This window comes from Mycteria americana, chromosome 1, assembly GCF_035582795.1.
Source record: "Mycteria americana isolate JAX WOST 10 ecotype Jacksonville Zoo and Gardens chromosome 1, USCA_MyAme_1.0, whole genome shotgun sequence".
Classification (NCBI taxonomy): Eukaryota; Metazoa; Chordata; class Aves; order Ciconiiformes; family Ciconiidae; genus Mycteria; species Mycteria americana.
Window position 1 is genome coordinate 62,300,608 of NC_134365.1, and position 24,965 is coordinate 62,325,572.

The 24,965-nt window shown below is 42.4% G+C and overlaps 1 protein-coding gene across 3 annotated transcripts in view; it reads right to left on the reverse strand.

Annotated features, from left to right (window-relative positions):
* Positions 1–12,195: 12,195 nt before the first annotated feature.
* Positions 12,196–24,965, reverse strand: part of TXNRD1 (thioredoxin reductase 1) — a 51,686-nt gene continuing 38,916 nt past the window's right edge. For all 3 annotated transcript variants that reach the window (XM_075502424.1, XM_075502432.1, XM_075502442.1), the window contains 5 exons: positions 24,081–24,237; positions 21,034–21,141; positions 18,881–18,976; positions 16,518–16,652; positions 12,196–13,269 (listed from right to left, as the gene is read on the reverse strand). In XM_075502424.1, coding sequence (XP_075358539.1) covers positions 13,207–13,269; positions 16,518–16,652; positions 18,881–18,976; positions 21,034–21,141; positions 24,081–24,237 — 559 coding nt within the window. In that variant the 3' untranslated portion in view covers positions 12,196–13,206. The remainder of the gene's footprint in view (positions 13,270–16,517; positions 16,653–18,880; positions 18,977–21,033; positions 21,142–24,080; positions 24,238–24,965) is intronic.

A 24,965-nucleotide genomic window follows, 5' to 3' on the forward strand; every position in this document is an offset into this window, starting at 1 on the left:
CAATACTGGGCAGGTCCATAAGAGGCAGGACGAGAAGGCAGTTCCTCAGTCACTGAGTCCAGGCCTGTACAGCTGCAGACTAGCAGCTCATATTGTTGAGAAAACATCTATCCTGATCTCCTTCTAGAGTCAAGATTCAGTATCTAAACATGGATGTGCATTTTGTACCTGCAAGAGTCAATAGCTGTGGTATTTAGACCCCGGCTCCACTGAGTTCAGGGAAACACCGTGTTTGACACAGAGACGGCCTAACTCTATTTCTAGTTACACCTGCCCAATTAATTTGCTTAACATTTGGCTTGTTTCATCACTGAACACCATAATCCTGACACTGATGAGATGAACAAACACAGTCACAAAGAAATAAGCAAAGAAGACAACAGATATTATCTGGAGCAGTACAAATTATAAAGTCTGTCCCCAGATACATATTAGGTGACCTTTTTGATGTCTAATTAATTTGGATCCTTTCGTTTTGACTCTAGACCTGTAATGGGAAGTGAGGCAGAGAGAAGTTGAGAAGGAGGACAGGGTCTCACCATGGGTGGTTCATGACCTTGGTTGCAAAATCAGCCAGAATTCTCCACCTTTGCAATCCGGTTGAGGTAGCATTCACCATCAAAGATGGGCTTTCATATTTGTCACCATTCTGTATTTGCCACTGCAGAGGAAGTGAAAATACAATAATAAGCAACATACCCTGTAGCCTTGGAGCTAATTACACATCTTTCTTCACAAAGTAAGTGGAAAACACATGAGCTTGGAAGATATCCATGGAGCAATTAAACACGTGGTTGTCAACATGTCACAAATACTGTGTTTTTACAGTTGAAAAGAAAACACAAAATGCCATCTGATTGAACTTCAGAATAATTAGCACATCACAGCACACAACCACGACAAGTACCTGTCAACAGCTATCAGCACAGCAATGACATTTTCCACTGCGAATAATAATGTCATTTTCCACGTTTGAATAGTAATGCTATTTTTTGTCTTTTGAAAAAGCGGCATTGTTTAAAACAGATACAAATATATCCTCCGTAAAACAAGATTTCATTCTGCTAAGTTAACACTTGAACAGAATTATTTCATAGATTTTGTAACCAAAGCTCTAATTCCACATGCAAAAGCAAATGAAGCTCTAATTCCACATAGCTCCTGGAGGGAGAGGAGGATGCTGCCTGTGGGCTGCTGCCTTTGGTAGCCAATGTCTATGTACTCCCAGAATGCTTTGTCTGTATGCCAAGCTGCATAACCAGGAATGCTCTGGACTTGTACTAAACTGGTGATTTCTTGTAGGAAACACACCAAAAAATATACCAGAGAATTGGGTACTGTGCTCCTAGAGTAGCTTGTTAAGAGAAAGGTAAGAAAAAGCCAAAAAACGTTTCTGTAAAGTTTTATTAAAGTTATAAACTGCTCTACTGCTCTGTTTTCTGTAAACAAGTTGGTTATTAATAGACATGATTTAAAATGCATGTTGAATTGCACAGACTGGCAAGTACAGTCTCACCCTTTTTGGGTGGCTGTGTACAATTTTATGCTTGTTGACTATGACTTTAACAAGTCATATGAGCTTAGACTGTTTGGTCTTTAAAGTCCATTAAAAGATTGGCTCTTACTAGCAACAACAAACTAACAATCCTACAAAGACAAGTTTTGAAAGAAAGGCTGGAAGAAATCAATGTAGGGTCAGCCTTGGGTACTGACTGTAGGGCAGGACTGGGCAAGAGTCAGATCCCCCATCTGATGTAGCTGAGAGCAAAATCAATATGTCGATTTGCCTGATTGAGGATGTGGTTTTCCTATGTGCAGCACACAGCAGCCTTCCTCTCTTCCAGCTCCACCTGTGCTCTGAAACAACACAGCACAGTGAAGCACCAAGCGGAGATGCTGAATTTAGCTTTGAGAGCCTCAGACGTGGGTGGTAGCAGTGGTATAGCCACGCTGGCTGAACACGCTGCCCAGGCTGAGAAGCAGGTGTAATTTAGAGGGAGCTGGGTATTTCTGCATGATGCTCTGTTGTGACATACAATTTTGCCTTACATGAGAGGTAAATCAATTCCTGTAGCCGTTCCTAACTTGGCTTATCTGCCCGCCAGTGACAGCTTTTAGTGCCAGCTGGAATGAGGTTGGTGCCATTGCAACAAAAATTCTCTATTTATATTAACAGGATTAAGTAACTGATCCATGGAGATGGCTCATCTCCACTCAGAGCACAGAAACCTGCCTCCACTGAAGTACGTATCATTGTATCACAGTCCAGAGCAGTCAGTTCTGCCAAGGCTTCGCATCCCCTGGGGTGGGATTTGTCTTGTCTTGTCTTTAGCCATTTAAAAGGCAGGTGTTTATCTTAAGTGGTAGTGGTGGCTTTTGCTATAACCTGTGGAAAGATACCAGTATCTCCAGACAGCAAGACATCTCATCTGTCTTAGACGCTTGCATCTGCAGTTTCCAAATTGGGCAGAGAGCACAGGATGACCTAGAAATTTGGACTGCTACTGGTACTGTCTTATGCCAAGCCAACTTGGGTCTTGGCTGACACTGGAATCATAACAAAAATGATACAAAAATCTGCATTGTGTTTAAATGGCTTCCACTTCTGACTCACCTCAGCGTGAGAGAAGCCCTTTCCCGACTGTGTAAGTTTTATACCACTGGTGCCATTGAAAGAAAAAGCAGTTTTGCACTAGAAAATTTGAGAGTCTCAGTATGACGTTCTACTAAATGACATTGTCCTCTGAGTATTTGCTGTCAAGTTTGGTGATTAGGAATGGGTGTGGATCAGGTGGATAAAGCTGGTTCTCTGTGCCAAACTCCCACGTCATGTAAAATTCAGATAAAATTTTATGTAAAAATCTAACAACAAAGATCTTCAAGGGCAAGGTATGTCTCCTCTGTCTCTATCCCCTTGAGCACTAATCCACAAATCTCTACACTTCGACCCACCACAAAGAAAGGGTCAAATGCTACCAAAAGACTGTATCTGTGGGATTTTAGGCTCAACAGCAAGTATGAGAAGAAATAATGAGGAAACAAGCTGCTGAAAATTCCGACAACTCTCCACAAATCTGCAACATCTACAGAATTTCTGCAGTGACTGAGTTGCTGTTGTGGTTGCCTGCCCTGCAGCCTGGTGTCCCAGAACAGAGATGGCCAGCCCCACCGGTGTACACCATCACCATCTCTTTGAAGCTGTGGGGCAGGGCCACTATCTCCTTAACTCTAAGTCAGCAAGAAAACTACCACCTGTCCCTTGGTTGAGTGGTAGGAAATAAACACTCAAGAAGGAGAACCTCTGCTCTACAGTAGATGTGCTGATTACAGATGGGGCCTTAATCGCAAGCAGTAGAGATTTCCTATTTGGTTTTTATTTTAGAGCAGTGGAGATTTAGAGACTTTCACCTTATGGAGTCAAGAAGCTTGTGTGGAAGAGCTTTCCAACAAACCAGCTACTGAGCCATCAGGCCATGGAGACACAGTCATTCTGGCTCTAGGTAGCCCACCCACACTATCCTGGGAGCTGCAAAGAGCTTGGTAATAATGTTCAGGTTAAATAGTTTGCTTCCAAACCACTATGAACTGGAAGACAGAGTAACTCTCCCTTAAAACTAAAATTACAAGGGGGTGCACAAGGGCAATTCAAGAAGAAAGCTCCCACTCCACCAGGTATCAGGCACTGAATGTCGCCCTCTCTCGAGGTGAAATGCACTGAGCTGATCTGTTAGATTAGTTCTGTCACCAAAAGGGTTCACCCTACTCTCGTCTGCTCCCACTCCATCACTCCCTCTGCTGCTCATCTGGCTGCCTGGTGAGCCATTTCAGTCCTCAGAGAGTTGACCTGGGGACCTGGGGGAGGGAAAAGGAGAGCAGAACACAGCTCTCCATTAACAATTTGTATTTTTCATGGTTTTGATTCTTAACTTATTTCTCTTTCTTGTTTTGGTGGGGTTTTTTCCTCTTTCGGGAATAATCTTCAGAAAGAATGGGAGAAGGACTGAAAAGAAAACCCACCAGACTGCATAACAGGTGAACACAAGGCCAGCTGGGAAGATCCCCTTTCACCAGAAAAGCATGTCAGCAGTGAGCTCAGCAGGTAAGTGAGCTTGCGGTTTCGAGTACAAATCACCCTCCAGAGACACTTACTATAATCCTTCTGGGTCCACGGCGGTTGACGGCGACAACCAGGGCAGACACACGGGGGACTCCCTGGCAGCCACGTACAAGAGCATCCACACGTAGAGGCAGCGTTACAGCTCTCTTGGCCGAAACATCTTAGGCTGGATAATGCCATTTTTGCATGCCAGAGCAGTCGATTCAGCTCACGGCGCTGCTGGAGGAGAACCGAATACTCTTTAGTGACAGTACAAATGCACCTCGCAACATCTGCGCCGAACCAGAACGACTCCAAAATGGAAACAAAACACCTTGCGCATAAACTGCAGGGCTAACAATAACTCTCATAGGAAGCAAATCTTTTGTAAACTCAAACACTTCACTCAAAAATGCCTCATTTTATACTTAAAAGAAAAAGCAAGAGACGCCTTGTAAGTATTGCATATTGCAGAGATTGAATGAAAGATGCCATTTAAACCAATTTAATTCAACTATTAAAAATATCCTGGGAGGATATTTAATTAAATTTCAGTATGATTTGCACAGGGTTAGTTTAAATTCATCCCTTATTACTTTGGGCTGCTCACTGAGAATCTAAAAGACATGCTTTTGGCTCATTGAGACAAGCTGAAAGGTGGGCTCTCCCATGGCAATGCCCCAACTCGGGAAGTTCAATGCTGACGCTAGGAAGTGGAAAGTGAAGATGCCATTTGAAGGACAGCAAGTGAGCGGACTGCAGGTGTCTGTGGGGAACAGGCCCAAGTAGAAACCTTTGTGGTTCAGCCGCCACATCGCCTTCCTTCCAACTCATCCCCAGGGCAGAGAGCATGGCAGAACTTGTGGGGGAAAGCTTTGAGGCATGAAAAGTTTGAGCCTGAAAAAGACCAAGGAATTATAAATCCATTTTGGGAGGCTTGAACAAACCAAACCCCAAGGAGGGGAATACTAGGCATGAAGAGCCTATGCCATAGGTCCTTTTAATGTGATACCCTGTCTACCCAGACAAGATGATTAGTTAAAGGTTTTATAAAAAACCACATTGAATATACAGAGTGATGCTTCCTGTAGGTTCTCCTTGCACCCAAGCTTCCAGCCCTCAGTGGTTTAAGGGCATTGTCCTGGTCTTGGCTGGGATAGAGTTAATTTTCTTCCTAGTAGCTGGTATAGTGCTGTGTTTTGGATTTAGGATGAGAATAATGTTGATAACACACTGATGTTTTAGTTGTTGCTAAGCCGTGTTTATGCTAGTCAAGGACTTTTCAGCTTCCCATGCTCTGCCAGGTGCACAAGAAGCTGGGAGGGGGCACAGCTGGGACAGCTGACCCAAACTGGCCAAAGGGCTATTCCATACCATATCACATCATGCTCAGTATAGAAACTGGGGGGAGTTGGCCGGGGGGGCAGCAATCGCTGCTCGGGGACTGGCTCAGCGTCAGTCGGCAGGTGGTGGGTGGTTGTATCACTTGTTTTTTTCCTGGGTTTTGTTCCTCTCTTGCTCTCTTGTTGTTTTCCTTCTCATTACAATTTTTGTTGTTGTTGTTGTTCCAATTATTAAACTGTTCCTATCTCAACCCACGAGTTTTCTTACTTTTGTTCTTCTGATTCTCTCCCCCATCCCACCCGGGGGGAGGGTGAGTGAGCGGCTGTGTGGTACTGAATTGCCGACTGGGGCTAAACCACAACAGGCATCTTGCACCGTAAGCTACAGCCAGATCACCATTTTACTAACCTCCCACCCTGCATGCAGACAATTAATCTCTTTTTCAACATAGGTGTATTTTTAGACTGTAACATCCTGTGGCAGTGACTTCCCTTTATTTATGGGTAATGCAGAAAAACCCTCAGCCTTCCTCGACTGCTTTAGCTGTAGCTCTCCTTATGGTGAGAAATGGTGACTCATTGCTCCTTGTTTCCCTTTCCCACAAGTTTTATGATTTTAGGACTGCTAAAATCATGTGCTAGGAGAACTCTCCAAGACAAATCTAAACCAGCAAGAACTTGGTAAAGAAACAAAGGGAGAGAAGTGAGAAGCAGATTAAAGCAAAAGTAAATATGTATCAACACAGAGTTTTAAAGCTCTGCAAGATTTAAATAGGAGTTGGTACCGTTCCTCTTGTTCTAAGAAAATCAGTAGCATCTCATCTCATGTTTCCTGAGTGCATCTCTTTTCTTCTAATTTGTAGGAGGCAGCATGTCTAAAACAGAGACATCACTTTAAGGTGCTTTATGGCAACTTCCCCACCAGTTTTCTTTTCAGGTTACTTTGATTTCCACCATGACTTTACCTTCAAAGGTACTTCAGAGCGTACCCAGCGGATGGTTCATGTACACGTCCCCAGACTAGTCAAGAGTCTAGCTCTTGCTTTGACGTGCATTTTTCATTTTTATCTTCCTAAATTGAAAGGCATGCATGCACACACCCCGACTTATTTCCCATCTAGTGTCCCAGCCTAACGACTGTGCTTTAATTGACCCAAGGCATTAAACTGAGCCCAACAAGCTGTCTGAGCACAAAGCCGTGGCTCACATATGTTTTCCATTGTTTTAACATTGTGCCTCAGATAGCGGAGAAATAAAGATAGGCTGATACCCATCTCTCAGACTGATTAAAATAACACATCTAACGGGGTTAGCAGCACCTCTGCTTCGTTTCCTCCTCTGGCTCTGCAGTAAGAGCTGCTCAGAGTGGTCCTGAGGTGAGGTTATCTGCCGAGATAGCCCTGAGAGGCTGCCTTCACCCCTGCCAGCCCCAGGACAGGTTCTGCCCACCAAACATCCTCCAGAACTAACGCACAAGTCTGGCATTGAAGCCCTCAGGGAGCACCTCTCATGTCACACACTGGCACCTTGCTACCCTTCCTGAGCTGACCCTGCTCCAACACGTCCCTTCAAGGGGAGCTTCCTGCCGCACACAGGAGACGTGTCGCAGCCTGCGGACCAGGGGACGGAGAGGTGGAGCCAAGCGAGGCCAGCGCGCTGGCCAAGGGCACCGCAGATTCCTGGCCCAGCCTCCACAAACGCTCCAGCACGCTGGGTCAAGCCGCCAGGACATGGCATGTACTTGGGATACAACTACGATGGCCGTTGCTCAGCCTGTCCAAATGAGAAGCTAATGATGAAGCGGGGGGGACGACAGCTCCAGGCCAGGAGGGAATTAAAGCCTGCTGCTGGAAGCAAACATTTTGAACCAAACCCCACATTTCCCCCCTCCGTTTGACACGTGCCACTGGGGAGCGCAGAAACAGGGACTTTCAGCCCACGTGATCAACAACCATCTCTTGCCCCTTGCGAAGTGCTGAGCCCCCCGCGTCCCCGGCAGCCTCGGGGGGCTGGGCCAGGAGTGGATCGAGCCCCTGAGGGGCAGGTGCCAGCCTGACTTTAGGGCATCCAGATCCGTGACCCCTGCCAGAGCTCTGGGAGACACACAACGCTCGTGATTCGTAAGCTGTGAAATCCAGCTCAGCTAAGTTGAGGTTCTTTTTAATTAGAGAAAATGCTGCCCTAAGGAAAAGCAAACACTTGTGCAATCGGTATTACCCATCTGACTTCAGCTACCAAAAAGAAACTTCGAGGAATCTCATTTAAGCTATAAACGTGCAATGAGCAGCAGTTTCATTGTGCAGTGTTGGAGTGACCAATGCAAGTTTAAGTTTAGTGCAAACAGAAGCCATTAATTTAAGGTGGTTATTTTTAGCAGCTGTACAGCTAAGGGAGAAACAGTGCTGGCAGAGCCAAGAAAAACACAAACAAGGATGGTGCAAGGCTCTCTGCGTCCCTCCGGCCACTGCCACCGCAGCACTGACCTGCCGTGCCCTCTGCCACACACAGCTCCATCAAGGCCCCCCTGCCCGGCAGCGGAAGTTACTAAAACTCACGCGCTTTGATTTTCAACTATGCTGGTGGTGTCGGGATAACCAGCCTCCTCGCAAGAGGTGGTTACACTACAACAGTAAACAGCGTTCACTTATGTCACGCAGTTTCTCCGGGATCTTCCTTCCGTGATGTAGCGACCCCGAAGTGCCACCCAAGGGAAAATTTGCCTGGAGAGACCTTGAGTTGCCCCATCCCACAACCACAGGCATATAACGGCGCAGAAGCCTCAGAGCAGGAAGACCAACTTGGTCAAACCCAAATGCAAGTCACTGCTTTTGTTTGCCCCATGTCACATCACACAGCACACTTGCACTTCTCATCGCGGGTGGTATTGCCTGTCAATTTACATTAAAAGGGAAAGCAGATCTTTAGGCTGTTACCATTTGTTTTTGAAAGGAAGCAACGGGCAGAGCTCAATTTACTCTGTGCCTAACCTAGAGAAGAACCTATTTTCAAGAAAAGAAGTGCTCGCTGAGACAAGTATATACAAAAGAAAGAAGCAGCTGTTTTTAAGCAGCAGATTTGTCACTGCGTGCCCAGGTCAGCGCCTGTTAAAGTGTAAAGATGGGGATGGACACTTGTCCGGGCCTGCAGTGGCCGGCTGCAGCAGAGGATGCTGCATGGAGGGGTCTGGCCACAGCACGGCCTCCCTGGCAGAAAGCAATCTCTTGCAGGCACCTGACGGTCAGCCCACACGGTGGGGCAGGTGAGGAGTCACCGGTGGTCCTCAGCAAGGCCAGTCACGCAGCTTTGCTAGGGGAAGGAAGGCCTTCCCTCTCTGTCCCGATATGTATCCCCCTGTGTGTCAGCTTAGTTTCTAATTATAAGAGGTAAAACTGCTGTGGGAGAGCTCCCTCAGACAAGTCTGTAACTAGGAAGGTTTCAGAGAAAGAGAGAGATAAAAAGGGCAATTGAATGAAAAAGAAATAGTACATGTCAAGTCAAATTCTGCCCAACAGAACACAAGTGAGGAGCATTTGGCAAATAAAAGGAAAAACAAACATGTAATTTTTCCCCAGCATAAAAAGAAAAAAAATCCCCAGCAACCCAGCAGAGCTCTGGCTGGAGCGTGGGAGCAGAGCGAGAGGGATGGAAACAGGGACCATGCGGCGGGGGGAAGGAGCCCCAGGACGCGGTGACTCCCCGGGTCCCTGCAGAGGGGCAGCTGCTCCCCCACTGAGATGCCACTCGCCCACCTCAGCGTCCTGCAGCCCTCGGCACGCGGTTTCTGCGGGAGGGTGACCCTATGGGCGAGCCGGACCCTCGCCACGTGGGGCTGAGCGAGGCCTGGGAGCCCGCGGGCCACGCCTTTCACTGGGATGAGATGGTGGATCAGCAGGTCACGGGCATCTTGCCTCGACGGATGCATCCCTTCCTCTGGGCACCGGCGGCAAGTCCTCGGGGTCAGTCATCTGCCTGTGCCGCCTCCGAGACGCCTGGGCCCGAGGCCTCACAGTCCCTCAGAATAAAGCCCTCGGAAAGGGCAGCTTCCACCCAGCGCGGGGAGGGAAAGGAGCGTCCCGGTGAGCGCACCCAGCACCTTCCCCCGCCCTTCGGCAACAAGCACTTTCTGGAGCCACCTTTGGGTTCGGTCACAACATCCCAGCCTTGCAAAACACATGGTTCAGATCCGCAGGCTCCCACAGGCTCCCACAAGCCCCGCAGGACGGGCCCAGCCAAAAGGCAGCCCGTCACTGCAGAGATGCTCCTGCATTTCCCAAGCTCGGTGGTCTCCCCACCCCCCAAGCCCTCTGTTACTCCCCTCACAGACATGGCAGCTGCTGCCTGCACTGTGCCTTCTCCCTTCCCGCCCCGCACCACGGCCCCACACGACCCCCTCCCACCCTCTCAGCCCCCAGACCAACACGGAAACCTTTCAGGACCCTTTTGCCGTTGTGTGCGTGCAGAAGGGAGGCTAGCGGTGTGGCAGATCCCTTGGTGCCGCCTTTTCTGTTTTTTATAGGTTTCATTTATCTTTGGAGGCCAAATACGTCTTGGCAAGAAAGCAGTCTGACACCATCCCACGCAGAGGACAACTGAGCAATCAGAAAAGCCACTTTTCAAAGAGAAAGGGCTCCTGAAACTTCACTCTCGGCAGACCTGCCGTTTTACCACAAACATTTATACCATATTTTGACCTGAAAGGAGTCTATCAAGTCTTACATAAAAGATTCATCCATCTGGCCCCTCCTTCACACTCTTGCATTGGCACGGCGTGCACCAGCAGCACGCAGCCATGGCTCTTCTCCTAGTCATCCACCAGCTGCCATGCGGCATCGTAGAGCAAGGGACGTGCCGCAGTGGCACAGCCAGAGACACGATCACTAGCAAGCTTTACGAGTGCAAGGTCTTCCCGCAAGGCACAGCAAGACCCCTACCCTACCGTGAAACCTCCAGCGCCCATGACATCTTCAGGAGATCCACCTTGTCTGAAACCGGTCCTGCCCCATCGGATGGCTCTACAACGAGAGAGCCTCCTGCGCTGGGACACCGGGCAGGCAGCAGGTCTTGAAAGAGGGAAGGCAGAATGCAAGTTTGAATACAAGATTTACAGGAAAGTTGGGTTTGTGCCAACAACTCACACCAAGGGAAGATGGGTAAAAAGGGGAATGATCAGCTGGGGTGGGGAAGCTTAAAAAAAAAAAAAAAGTAGAGTAATTCTTGGAGCTGTCAGTGAACTCTACTAATTCCCTGTTGAAGTGGTGAAATTCGCTGTCTGCATTTTTATCTATAATACCTTACGATGATTCTCACTTACACTCTGGTAAGAGTGCCAAAAAAAAATGTTAATAACTAATGAATATGAGCTGAATATAAATACCATTTAACTTACTACATTTTCTAGTACATACTTCCAAAGCATGCATTACCAAATGTATGTTTAATTTGATATAAACATTAAATACTTTGCTTTGGCATTTAATACATCCTTATGTGATGTTATCATATATCTCTATCATCACGCACAGATGACACAAATACACACCAGAAAATGTTTTCCTTCTTGAGAAAGAAAAGAAAAAGCCCTACAAAAAAAAGTCTCCCAGTTTTAAAGTAAAAATAATAGTAATTAAAACAAACAGCTACTGAATTGTGAAGTCACTAGGGTGAAAATGCACATTATTAATGATGACATGACCCACAGGAACAGATAGATGTGGGTCCAACCTTGCAAAGCCAAGCTCATACATGTCTTTATTCCCTACACTCCAGGATCTGACTTCTTCACATACTTGTTTGAAGATAATGCCGCTATGCACGTGCTTAAATATGAACAGCTACACTGCCGAACGGCTCAGGAACCTGTAGTCCTGGGTTTTCAGAAGTTATATAGATGGCAGCTAGTGCAAACAGAGGAAGGTTGGTTTCCTAATTCATTCCTTATTTTTGAGTATGTCTTTCTCATACGTTTAACATGCAAAAAAATGCACATAAAATAGCTCCAAACCCTGTTTCTCAGGGAAATACCTACCTTCAAAATTCAAAAGATTGAAACAAATCACAGCTGGGTTTATCAAGGTGCCCTCTTCTGGCCTTTAAAAAAACCCCTTGTCTTGCTGTCACCTGGTTTCTTTGCTTGGAAGAGGCATCAAAATGAGCATCTGTTTGTGCAAATATTCCATTTATTTAGTAAACTGGCCAGAAAAATACCACCACAGACATCCTTGATACCAAACGTTTAAAAATCCTTCAGTTACATATGAGTTTATAAAAATAACTTACAACACTATTCTAGAAATCTCAGTAGAAATACATGAATATGTTACTGGGTAGAAATTTAGGTATAAGGCGCTTTGCCCAGAGGGCTGGAGAATTTACCCCCTATTCACATCACACTACTAAACTCCCGAGAACCATTTAATAAAAGTAATCTGAACCTTGCTGCTAAAACAGAGGGAAATGAAAAAACCAGATCAAAAAGCAAATTCATTTCCATTACAAAGAGACATTTTTACCATTTCTTGATAAATATGTATGCAGTTTATCCAACACAGGAGGAATATTCAAGAAAGTCCATTTGTTATTTTCCATGGAAACCTCTGCTTTCAAAGTATTGTTTTCTTAATTAAATATAAAACAAAGCATACGGGGAACTAAATACAGCTTTTAGGCCATATCTACATAGAAGATTTTTCACTATTGGTTTTTGGAGGTGTTTGCTTGTTTGTTTTTTGGGGGGGTTCTTTGGCCGTTTTTGGTTTTTGTTTTGGTTTTTTTTTTTTTTTATTCTACAGGCCCACTAATCTGAAGGAAAGTCAAAGCGGTTCAAAGTGGCCAATTCATACCTGAAACGGTGCAGCATAGGATAGCTCACCTGGAAAGGAAGAATTTATTCAAACTGAATAAAGTTCAGAGCTCTTAGAAGTATAATTCATTCCACATTGGAGTTCTGTCAGTTCCAAATTGGATTAATTATAATCACATAAGCTGCAAGATAAAGCTAAGACGATCACATCTGTGTTATATGCACGGTTGTTACTGTCAGGGAAAAAAACCCCACCTTTCTGTATAACAAGGCCTTAATAAAAAGTATTTTCCTTTCTCACCAAGGACAACGTTTTCACAGATAAGTTTCTCTAAAATAAAAAGTCACAACGGAGTCAGTTTGGAAGCCAAGAAATACGTTATTCTAGATGGTACTAAACTTTTTTCCAAGGGTATCTTCTTCCTCACAATCAAATGTGTAGATACCATTTCCCCTCCATAGGCATGGGAGCTGGTAAAGTGCATGCTCATGAGGAGACCTTGCAATTGCTGTGGTATAACCTAGTACACAGGGGCCCTATACAATTACCTGAACTTCTGGTAACCTTCCTGAGTTTGGAAGTTCTTTGTTCAGGTAAGAAACTAGAGAGGAATAAAACCAAAACAAAACAGTTGTTGCCCAGCTGTGCTAGCAGTTCTTCCATCACTGCCCACCAGACAATGCAGGCTTCAGGCTATGATTTCATGAAAGCATTTGTTAAATGCCCTGCTAAGCAACAGCTCGATAGTCAATATTCCCATTGCGTTGCTAATTGCCAGCCAATCACCGCAAGTGACCAACTCCGACAGTGCTCTTCTCCTTAGCATGAGGGAACGCTCTGGTCAAGATCTACACATTTCTGCAGACGACCGAGGACGACTTCTCCCCAAACCTTTCTTCTGCTGCACGAGTCAGACACTGCGATGAAAGTCAGTCTCTGGCAATAACAAGAATGGGGGTCTTTAACCTCAGCATCCAGCCTGAAGGGTATTTTCACCAGAACGCTTAGTCACGGACAGAGTAGTGAATACCTTAAGAGAAAGAAAAAAAAGACAAATTTTAGTATGGCTAGAATTAATTTTCTCTTCTAGAAGATCAACTTGGACATAATGCTCAAAACCACAGCCATTTCTTAAAGTAATAAAATAATAATGAAAAACATACATTTAAAATCCTTGCTGCTAAATAGTACCCACACATACAAATACCCTTTCTTCTCTTCATTTACCTTACTGTCATCCTTTTACAGTGGAAAAGAAAGAATTAAGGAAATCACACAGCTTTCTACCACCTTTTGTCTTAATGCTCCAAAGTTTTTACAGTGGAAACAAGTTCAGCGATAATAAACTCCAGTCTGTACACCTAATGAGTAAGTGTCTTTATGGCTCAAAGATAACTTCTTTGTTGGGAAAGTGAAGTTAACTCAAGGCTATGGCATTTGGGGAGAACATAAATTTTGCCTCTGTACCTTTCTAGATATTATAGAAACGTGGAACGGATTGCTGATGTAGGTATTATGTCTGGGATTTGTATCCTCTGGACAATAGCTAAGAAACACTTAGTAAATCTAGTTTGAAAAAGTCCAATCTTTACTGCTTTCAAGTCACATTAAAGAAAACAACATTTTCAAGAATAATTATTGTAAAATTAAAAGGTATCAAAATTCAAAAAGAAAAATTCTAGAAAACCTTGCTTAATATTGGAACTTTACTATGCAAATAATTGCATAGTTTCGCATAGATATAATATAGAAAGGAAAAAAGGAAATCAAAACCACTTCTATCTAAATGGTTCAAAGTTGCAATAATTAGCTATCATCAAAGCCATCTCTCAGGAAGAATAAACTTAGCACAGAATAAAGTATATACACATTTCAGTTATGCAAATAACACTGAAGTGTCTAAAGATAATGGGGATCTGAAAGCCCTACAGTACTCTAAGTAGAAGCTTTGCTGCATTAAGGCTGCTAGCAGCTCTTCAGAGAACAGCATCAATAAATGATATACCTCTTCCACTTTCTATAAGCATGTAAAGCATTACACACAAATCAGGAAGACAAATGCATGTCTACTATATATGGCAGAAGAATAGCAATATAGACTATGCATGTCTACTATATATGGCAGAAGAACAGCAATATATTTAAACCATCGTGCGTGGCTTGAGACAGGGTTTCTAACTCTTCAGTTCTGATCCACAGACTGACAACATTTATTACTATTTCACTTTGAAAGACAAAGATTAAAAAGTGCAAAATTTATCTGCTTTCTTCTCGGCCTGATTGCAAGCTCTGTGTGCGCTAGCCAGTTCCAATGGCTGCGGGGACCACACAGCTCCTCAACTCCAGTAAGCCAGCTGGGAGTCATTTAATAAGTATTGGAAACACAAGTTTTTTGACAGAACTTGCTAGTTATTCCAGTGAAGACAAAACCTTAGATCCAATGACTGGAAAGCCATCATTAGCTAACTCGAAGAATCATTCCAGCTTTCAGAAGACACTTTCTCTTCATCACAGATGCTCGATTATACACGCCTGTATTTCAAGCAGTGCAGTACAGTCTAGGCTGCGAGGTAATTCTCTGAGGTCCTACCAATCTGTGCTCGCACTTATTTGTACTTTGCCTTGCAAGAAATTCCATTCAGAGTTCATGCTTTCTACAGAATAAAATGCTGCTCAAATAAAAGAAGTGAAATCTGGCTCTAATGGGTAAGCAGGGAGAAATAGGACGCACAGGAGACTCTCCGAGTAATGAATTAGCACTAATGCCAGGGAAGATGTCAGCATTTGACCCTGCAACACTGTCCCTTTCCTGCTCAGATCAGACTTCATTTTCCTTAGTTTTTACATGGATGTAAGATAAAAATAATGCCGATATTATCCATCATTCTATTCATCCAGATACGTGCAGTCCTCATAAATTCCAAACAATTTTTAAGCATTTTTTTAATCAAAGAGTACCATCTTGCACTTTGATTTTTGTTTACTGCTGAAGAGATTAAATTAAGTAACAGGCATAAAAAAACCTTTTGAAGACTGGCACTAAAAATGATTGCTGTTCTCTGGAGCTTTTAAATAGTGTATTTCTCCTGAGCCAATTTCTTCCTCCCCCACTCAAACAAATATGATTATCTGAAATTACCTCCCTAAATTATGTCTAATCATCATTCTATTTAGTTTCAATTTTAGCAGCTCAGATGTCCAGAATAAATTATGACTATCATCCTCTCTTCACACTGCATATGCTAATATCCCGCTTGAGTTCACAGGTTTGAATGCCTCACTCAGAGTTCCCCCTCCACAGGGCCCCTGGTAAGGTAAGGACCTGCTACCCCTCTTCAAGGACTTCCAAGAACACCATTAGATGATACTACAGAAAAAAAAAGCCAGAATCTGTATTGCAGATGCTCTGAAGATGATTCAGATCACTAGCAGTCCATTCCATTAATGGAGTTCATATTATATTGCTTATACTGTATCACTTTGGAAACACAGAACAAGAGAAGCGGACTTCAATTCTGTAGACCACCGTCCTGGTGTTCTTTATTAAACTTTGTAGCCAACACATGCAGGTAAAAACACAGATTCTGTACAAAGACCTACAAAGGCGATACACAGTTTTTGCAGGGATCCTCAGCTAATATAACTGGTCCTAATACTACTAAAATCAGTGGAGTATCTCTGATTTATACCTGGGAGGAGCTGTCCCCCACCCACTAGAGAAAATTAAGCTCTTCATTAAAGAGGAACCACAAGACAAACACAAGAAAAAAATGGTCGTGTGGCCTTGTGCACTTCAAAAGTGAAGTCCTAGAGAGTAAAGGAGAGATCTTTAAAAGGGTAGAATTTAATAGAAACAATTGTCATGTAGCTGGTCTCCTTCCATAGCACCAGTTTATAAGCCTATTTTGAGTACACATATCTAAAAATACTAGCTTTGACAACCACTTTAGCAGAAATAGTATTTGAAGCCTTGATAAATGGATCTTTGAGTGGGAGGAAAATTCTATACTTCCCAGTAGAGGGAGCACTGGATTAGGAGAGACCATAAACATGAACACGCATGAACACACAAATGAACACACTAAAAAAAAAAAAATCCCCAATTAAACCTAAATGCTAGATTTCTAAATATTAAAACCAGATAATTTCCTGTCCTTCCCTCCCTCCTACATTCCCTCAAATTCTGACCTCTTTAGCAGAGCTCTGCTATTCAGATTTCCAACACCTTAGCCCAGAATACTATGAAAGCTGAGATATGAGGTGATGTCATATACAAACCTCTGCACAGACGGGATGAATTCCTATGGTGCTGTCCAGCTGTTCTTTTGTCAACCCACATTTAATAGCAGCTGCAAACCCTTGGGTGACTTCTCCAGCATTTGGACCAAGGACATGGAAACCGATGACTCTCTCCTAAATACCAAAGGTAATCAAATACAAGCATAGTCATGCATTCAGTTCTCTTTTGATAACATGTAAGATTTTCTTACTCAGGGTACATAATTTCATCAGTTCACAAAACATACCACAAATTAATGTAACCACACAAATGTGAACTATCATTAGCACCAACAGATGGGGGAGAGTGGGTATAATTTTGTTCTCTCTTCGAAAAGGAAAAGATTCAACTAGGAACTCAAGAATCAGCTTCCTTACAAAGTTTTGTGCAGGACTCCTCTGTTTACATGAACAGCATACAAATTTAACACACACCATGGTCTATGTTTGATTACAGTGTATGTCCAAATTACAAACACGAACATAAATTTTACTCAGGCAAGCTATTCCACTCATTTCAACAGACTGCTTGCCTAAGTAAAGATGAGCACCTTGCACGAAGGTTTGCAACATCAGGGCCTATGCTGAGCGGGCACATGGTGCGTGTCTACTGAAGAAATTTCAGTTTCATAGTTGCTTACAGGAAAGGGCCACAAGCTAAAGGTTCAGCTAACAGATGTAGCAAGAGGTGCACTGTAACTAAACTGACAACTGCTCTTGTTGCAGTGTTCGCTGTCATTGGGAGAGAATATACCTAGAGACTGAAAGACATCCAGTTACAAGGAAGATACTATTACTTCACACTTCTCACATCTATACTACCGTTCAATTGCAAAGTACGTCAAATTGCACATATATTCTCAGCAAACACTCAACAGAAGTACTGACTTGACCTGATTTTCTTAAAGAAAAGCCTGCTTCTCTAAGAAAAGCAAGTCTCCTTTAGCAAATGCCAACTGCTGTGGGCTTCAGTGGCTTTCAGGGCATTAATCAGATTTTGCTGAGCATAGATGTAGCCCAGTTGGGTATCAAAAATTATCTGCTTCTACTGCTAAACATCACATACAAAGCAGGGTGGATACTCAGTACACTGAAAGGTTATTTTTCTTTCAGTAAACCTGAGGACTGAGATTTACCACAGGGTTTATTTAAATAAGAAAAGCTATAATTAGGTAATAACTAAAATGGAATTATCCTTATTTTCCTTTAAAAATATGTACATATGTAAAAATAAAACCATAGTAAAAAAACTGGGGTAAACTACAGTTTTAGTTACTGAACACATTTTTCATCCAGGCTAACTTTCAGCTCTACTTCTAGATGTTTAAACACATTCTCAATTTTCAGGACAAGGAATGGAAACAAATTAATGAAACACTTTAAATCATCATTAAGCCTTTTCATTTTCTTAAGTACCTTTGGATTAGGAACATAACTGTGGGTTCCAAAATAGCTTCCACACTAGTGCAAACTCCTCCAGAAAGGGGAGATGGGCAAAACCAAACAGGTTTTCAAATCTTACAAAATGGTGATGTGATGCTTAGAAAGACTGCAGTAAAATAAATCTCTGTCTCATGATAAAAGAAAACAGATAAAGTAGATCCAAGATTTTATTAGGACTGATAACTCCATGCCCCTGTCTTAACAGGAATACATCTTTGCAGCCTATTATTTTTCATAATTCATATTATGAAAATCAACTAAATTTTTATTAAACAATTACGATCATTCAGAGGGGGGCATACTAATTCTTTTGACCAATTAGTAATTTTGCTTGTGGTTCAGAAGGTACTGTACATTTCCATAGCCAGGAAGTTTTAACCTAGTCCAAGGATAATCCTGGCATTATCACCCTAAATGAGATTTGTGCAGGCAAGATACATTAATCCTGTTAGAATCAGCTCAAGAGTTTTACAGACACATGTGGATTTGCAGAGGTTACAAGTTGTGTCGACTTCTGAGTGACCTCAGTTTCAGAGAGAAGACTCTCCCAGAAAAGAATGTCCCAGTCTGGGGAGGGGAGAATAAGATAAACATGTAAGACTTCTAACCATTTTTACATACATTGATTCGTTCACTTTTCAAAGTCAATGGACAGTCTTACGGATCTCTACTTCTTATTTTACATATATGAAGAAGTACCATATACCAATGGCAACGACAGAATTTTCTATTTTACTGAGGGCCATTTTTGTATAAACAAAAGTATTGCATCACTATTAATATTTATTAAATTTCAAAAGGTAGAAACATTTAAATTAATTTTTAATTTGTTAAAAAGAACCTATTTACAGCTGTGGTATCAATGGTCCCTGTAATGAACATATGGCTGCTGTTTTCCCTGGAAGGAGAGATGCACTTACATTATCTTGAATATTGCAAATTATCTTCGCATAGCATTTGTTGTTGTCTCTGGATGGCACAGTCCATTCCAGTGGCCAGAAATGACTATGGTACACCTGGAAATACAACACACGTTAAAAAAAAAAAAAAAAAAAAAAAGTTGTGTAATTTCACAGCAGAGAGCATGATCTTCCAAAAACTGCCAGATTATCTTAAATTTGCCTCATCTACCTCCAAAGGTGGAGCTTTACTACTAGCTGCAATTGCTTTTGGAAATCACACATGTAAAAACTGTCAGCAATTGTGATGCAGCACAAGGATGAACCGTTAACTAGTAACTCTTCATTAGCAATCAGCCATGCACGTAGAATTTGGAATACTTGAAATCAGTGTGAGATTCTTTCCCCTTGATGAAAGCTAAAGAAGGAAGCCTCTACAAAACAAGCACTAGTGTCATCCAATAATTAAAAAAAAAAGAAGCCATAAGTGTATTACACTTCCAGGATGCAATTCACCATACTCTCAATTAAACTAGACAAACACAAGCTTCCCTCACAGAAGGCTGTATCGTCTCTGGCTTTACCCAGGATGAATTAAAAAATATTTCTCAGACCAGAAAAAGGGAAGAAATAGCCTCAGAGCCTTGGTTTAGGAGAGATGAGGGCATGCTTTTTGCATGCTCACTTAGATTATGTATCACTGCAAAATGGAAATTACATTTAAAAAAAAAATAAAACCAAAACCACATTCTTCTCTCTGCCCCAGCCAACATCACTGGACAGATTCCTAACTGCAAACAAGGCTGCTCACCCACCTGTATAGTATGTGTTTCAGAAAATGACGGAGTGTTTTGAGGCACAGTTCTACCCCGAACTCTCAACAGCTCCCATTACAAGCTAACCACAAATTGATTACTCTTTGAAAGAAGTTTTTAATTGATCACAACTCCAATAAAAGTATGTCCCTTCACAAACTAGGAGAGACAGCTCAATGTTTTTTTGTATTAATGGGGTTACAAAGCATTTATAAGCATCATTATCTGAAACTGAAATTTAACAGGTCTGAATGACAGATGCAACTCAATAATCCTACTGAAGCTTGCAAAAGCCAATACGGTGACATGAGAGAGAGGTCAGACTAAACTAAATCAGGACTGAGCCACAATACAAATGCTTCTGCATCCATATTTTCAAAAATGGCTTTGGAATGGAATGAAATGGAATGAAAATGGAAAAGTACATTTTCCACAAACAAAGGTCCAGTGTTACACACGTAACAGCAAGAATTTGACTCAGTAACAAAAATTTGACTGTGTATATACAAACTTTGTGGGGAGAACAGAATTTAAACCCCTGCCTTGTAGTCAGGTTAACAGTACTTGACACACTGCCATTTTCAGTTGTATTTACTTCTTTTCTCCGCAGTCCAAGTCAAAAAATGTAATTGACAAAGCTAACAGGGAGACAAGTTCTCAACTTTATAAACCACCACTTATCTGCTTATTTCCCCAAATAATGCTCCTCAGGTTATCTTCATGGGACATAAAATTTCAGTCTATTGTCAGACTCCCTCCCCTCACGCTTTCTGTAACATGGTCTGTACAGTATTTCGTAAGAACAGCCTTAGGCACTAAGTGCTTACATAGGTCTAATTTCACTCTTGACCAGTGAATGAATCCCAGTGAATGAAAAGGGATCACTCATCTGAGTAAAATTAAGCACATATCTCCTTCCATAGTCAAAATAAACTGGAAAAATAAGCATAACAACATTTGGCTTTATAAAGTAAAAGTCACCATGGCAAGGAATTTGCCACACGGTAGCTACAAAAAGCTCCACTTTGACATTAAAACCAATGTATTGCTTCCAACGCATAACCGGCTTTAATTTATCCTGAAGCATTTGCAGACACAAAGAAACCTTTTTTTTTTTTTAAACCAAATATTCCACCTTCAAGTCCTGTTTGCCAAAAATAGAATGTATTTGCAACTAGAGGTATTGGAATTGGGGGCTATTTTTATAACATGTCTAGGAACTGCCAAGGAAGACAAAAATGTACCTAGTCACCTCCTGCCCTTACATCAGAACACAGAATGCTGTTTTATTTGACTCTTTAACATTATTTTAGATTACAAATAGGGATCTTAAAATCCAGATGAAACTAAGGCATTTACCTCAATGTTTTCCTCCCCAAACTTCTCCACCGCAGTCTCTTCAGAATACCCACAGGCTCCATACTCCAAAGGAGTGAATACAGTGGTTGGAACATTCACATAGTCACACTGTGTGGCATTCAAAACAAATTAAAAAAAAATCACACAACATCAGTAATAAAATCAGCACAATGGGTAAAGATTCAGCAGTCTGAAGCTCAGACAGGAAGAGAAGTTGGGTTATTCAGAATTCTGAAAGCTACTTTTTAATAAAAAGAATTGTTTTAAATTAAACTACAGTTGTGGTGTTGTCCCTCTCAGAGACGTTAACTAGAGCAAGAACAGAAAGACAATTTAAACCCACACTGACATTAACATGCACAGATTAAAAGGAAGAGGAAATTCAGTGCCCTGTTTTAAAAATGTACCAGATCAAAGGTCTGGTACATTTGTAAAACAGATAAAAAGTAGACTGTGCAACTGCCTCTACAAAGCATGCTATTTTTAGCTGTGAATGCTGCAAAGACAACACCACCATCAAAACCCATCATCTTTTTTTTCAACTGTGGCCTAGGTGATGCCAAAGAACCAAAGACATGAACTACAGCCATTTGGGGGGGACAGCTAGAACTAGAGCTGATACTGTGTGCCTCATCACCTACCATGAGAGGCAAACACTAACCCCTGACTTCACTGGACCTTTACAGTGTTCTAGAGGTTCTGTCCCTGGGCAACCTCTGGGCCTGACCACCCTCACTGTAAAGAAGTTTTTTCTTATGTTTAAATCTATTTTTTCTGTGTTTCAGTTTGAATCCATTGCCTTTTGTCCTTGCAATTTATACCACTGAAAGGAGTCTGGCTCCATCTTCTTTACTCCTTACCATCAGGTATAAATACACATTGATATAAGAGCCAAGCAAGCCATCTCTTCTGCAGGGTATAAAAATTCCAAGCTGTCTCCGCCTCTCCTCATGTGCCAGATGCTCCAGTCCTTTAATCATAGTTACGACCCTTTGCTGGACTTGCCCTGTCCTTCTTGTACTGGGGCACCCAAAACTAGACACAAAATCCAAACCTGTCTCACCAGAGCCAAGTGGAGGGAAAAAGGTCTCTTCCCTCCACCTGCTGGCAATGCTTTGCCAGGATGCATCTGCAGGATGCAGCCCAGGATGTCACTGCCTTCTTTGCCATGAGTGTACATTGCTGGCTCACGGTCAACTTGTCCTTCAGACCTCCCGAGGCTTTCTCTGCACAGCTGCTTTCCAGCTGGTGGGTCCCCAGCCTGTGCTGGTGCATGGGGTTACACCTCCCCAGGCGCAGGACTTTGCACTTCTCCTTGCCAAACTCTGCGAGATTCCTGTCAGCCCATTTCTCCAGCCTGATGAGGTCCCTCTGAGTGAAAGCACAACCATCGGGTGCATCAGTCACTTCCCCCCAGTTATCATCTGCAAACTTGCTGAGGGTGTACTCTGTCTCATCATCCAGATCATTAATGAAGATGTTAAACAGTACGGGACTGAGTATCCAGCCCTGTGGCACATCCCTAGTGACCGGCCTCCAGTAGGTCTTTGCAATGCTGGTCATAGCCCTTTAAGCCTGGCAGTTCAGCCAGTTCTCAATCCACCTCACTGTCCACTTATCTAGCCTGTACGTCATCGGTTTGTCTATGAGAATGTTATGGGAGACAGTGTCAAAAGCCTTTACTAGAGTCAAAGTAAACAAAATCCACTGCTCTCCCTATATCCACCAAATTAGTCATTCTGCCATAGCAGACTACCAGGCCGGTCAGCTCTATTTAATTTCTAGTAATTTTAATTTCTATGGATTTCAACTCCAATTAATCTCCTTTGTGACTGGGGATCAACTAAGATGCTGCTTACCATTCTTTCCTCACCTATCCATAACACTTCATTATGTTTCATACAATCACCCTTTCCAGATTTGTTACAACAGTAATGTAAGTCAGGATCCCATCTAAGTAGTTACTCATTTCTTGGATTCACTGAAAGAGATGATGCTTTCTTTGGCAGCCTAAGGATTTCCATACCTAAAGAGACAGTTATCTGGCATAAAATGTCATATCTGGCATAGCCATAGTATTGCAGCAGGAAAAAAATTCTGGCTCCAGCTACGGTTTTCTTAACGTTGCCTGGCTGATGTAATGACATTATGCACACTGATTCAGAATTCTGTTACCGCAATACCTGCCAACATACAATAAACAACTCAATCAAGCTCTAAATCTGACCGACAGCTGAACTTGATATGAATACAGCAGGCTCTGAAAGAGAAAAACCTTTATGCTTATGCCCTATGGTTATGAAGGTGAGACAAGCACTCACATCAATGGTGCTTGGATAACAGTTCTTTAAAGGCACTCTCCCTTCCTCCTGGTTTAAAGATAAGGTGTAAATGAGTACCCATGTTATTTCTATTTGGACTAGCATAAACTTGACTGAAACCTATAGCTGCAATAATATGAAACAAACACTGAATTGATGGACTCAACATCTCAAGCATAAGTACGTGCTGACTTATTGGTACATTTGATCTTCCCTTGTGTCTATATTCAATTATAAGCAGAGCTATGTATTACATTGAAAACATACGGATGATAAGTGAAAAAATCAGTGGAAATAACGTCGAAAATGAAGAGCATCACAAACCCCTTTTACACTCTATTTAGGGACCGTAGGTAGGTTTAGTAAACTGCCTATGAATTAGAGTTAAAGCATTTAATAGGATGAGAATGATTACTGACTTTTAGGGAAGACGGTAGAGTTACAAACAAGTTAAATGATCTCAGTTAATTTTATTATCATTATACTCTGAGAGAAAAATAAAATCTCTTAATAGGAAAAAAAGAGACTACTGCTTAATCCACAAGGTATTAATTTCATCCTACACAATTAGCAGAACATATCCGCAGTAATATCTTTGCAAGGGGGAAATTAAAGTGATCAAAGCCAATCCTTAAAAGCCTACTGAGTTTTCCATGAACAAGCAGACTGGTCCTCTGCACTTAGAAGTAGAGCAATGACAGTGTTTTGTGGCAACTGGTTCCTTACCTTAGTGGTTGCCCCAGCATAAAGCCTTTGAACTAACAATCTTCCTGCCTGGATTGCCACTGGTGTGAGTTCCAGCTTGTCCTGCAGTATATCTCCAACAGCATAGATATACGGCACGTTTGTTTGCTCCTCATCATTGACAGGAATTTTTCCTGTTCTGTAATTTGAATTAACAAGAAAAAAGATCTAAGTGTTCTGCTGTGAAGACTGGAGGGGTACATAACCTTGCAGGAGTCAGGCCCTTTAGCTTTAAGAGAAAGACACGTATTTGAAGTATGAGGAAAAGAAGTCATATTCGCAATCTTACAATCTTGGGCAACAATGTAAAGTAGTGCAAATTTGACCAAAACTACAGGAATTTACACACTGGATAAGGAGGTAATCCATGAAGTTGTGATTCGTCTCCTGAGCCAATTCTTTGGTGAGGCATAAATCCTTTCCTCAAACACCCTCTACTACCAGCTGAGCTGTGTACTGGCAACCTTGAGGAATGACAAGAAGACACATTCTCCCACTCAAGCTGTAGGACAAAAGAATTTCTCCACTCCTGAAATTCCAGTCGGGTGGCTGAAGCAGTTTTTATAAACTTACCCTTCAGGCTTCTACACAGAGACAGGTCAAGCTGTTAGACACTCTACTTAAGGAAGAGCCAGCAAGCTTTTTAGCTATAAGTGTACTGAACTAATGGAAGTATTTAATTATTAATATTTCCCACTTCATTAATAAATGAGATAGTGCAGTAATCACTGCAGGAAACATATGTACCAGGGAAACCTAATCAGACAGACACAGAAACAGTCACACAGTTACTTGAGGGACCAGCGGCGATTCCCGTATTAAAATCCAACTTCCTCAGTTTTGGTCTTGTTAGCAAATATACAGTTT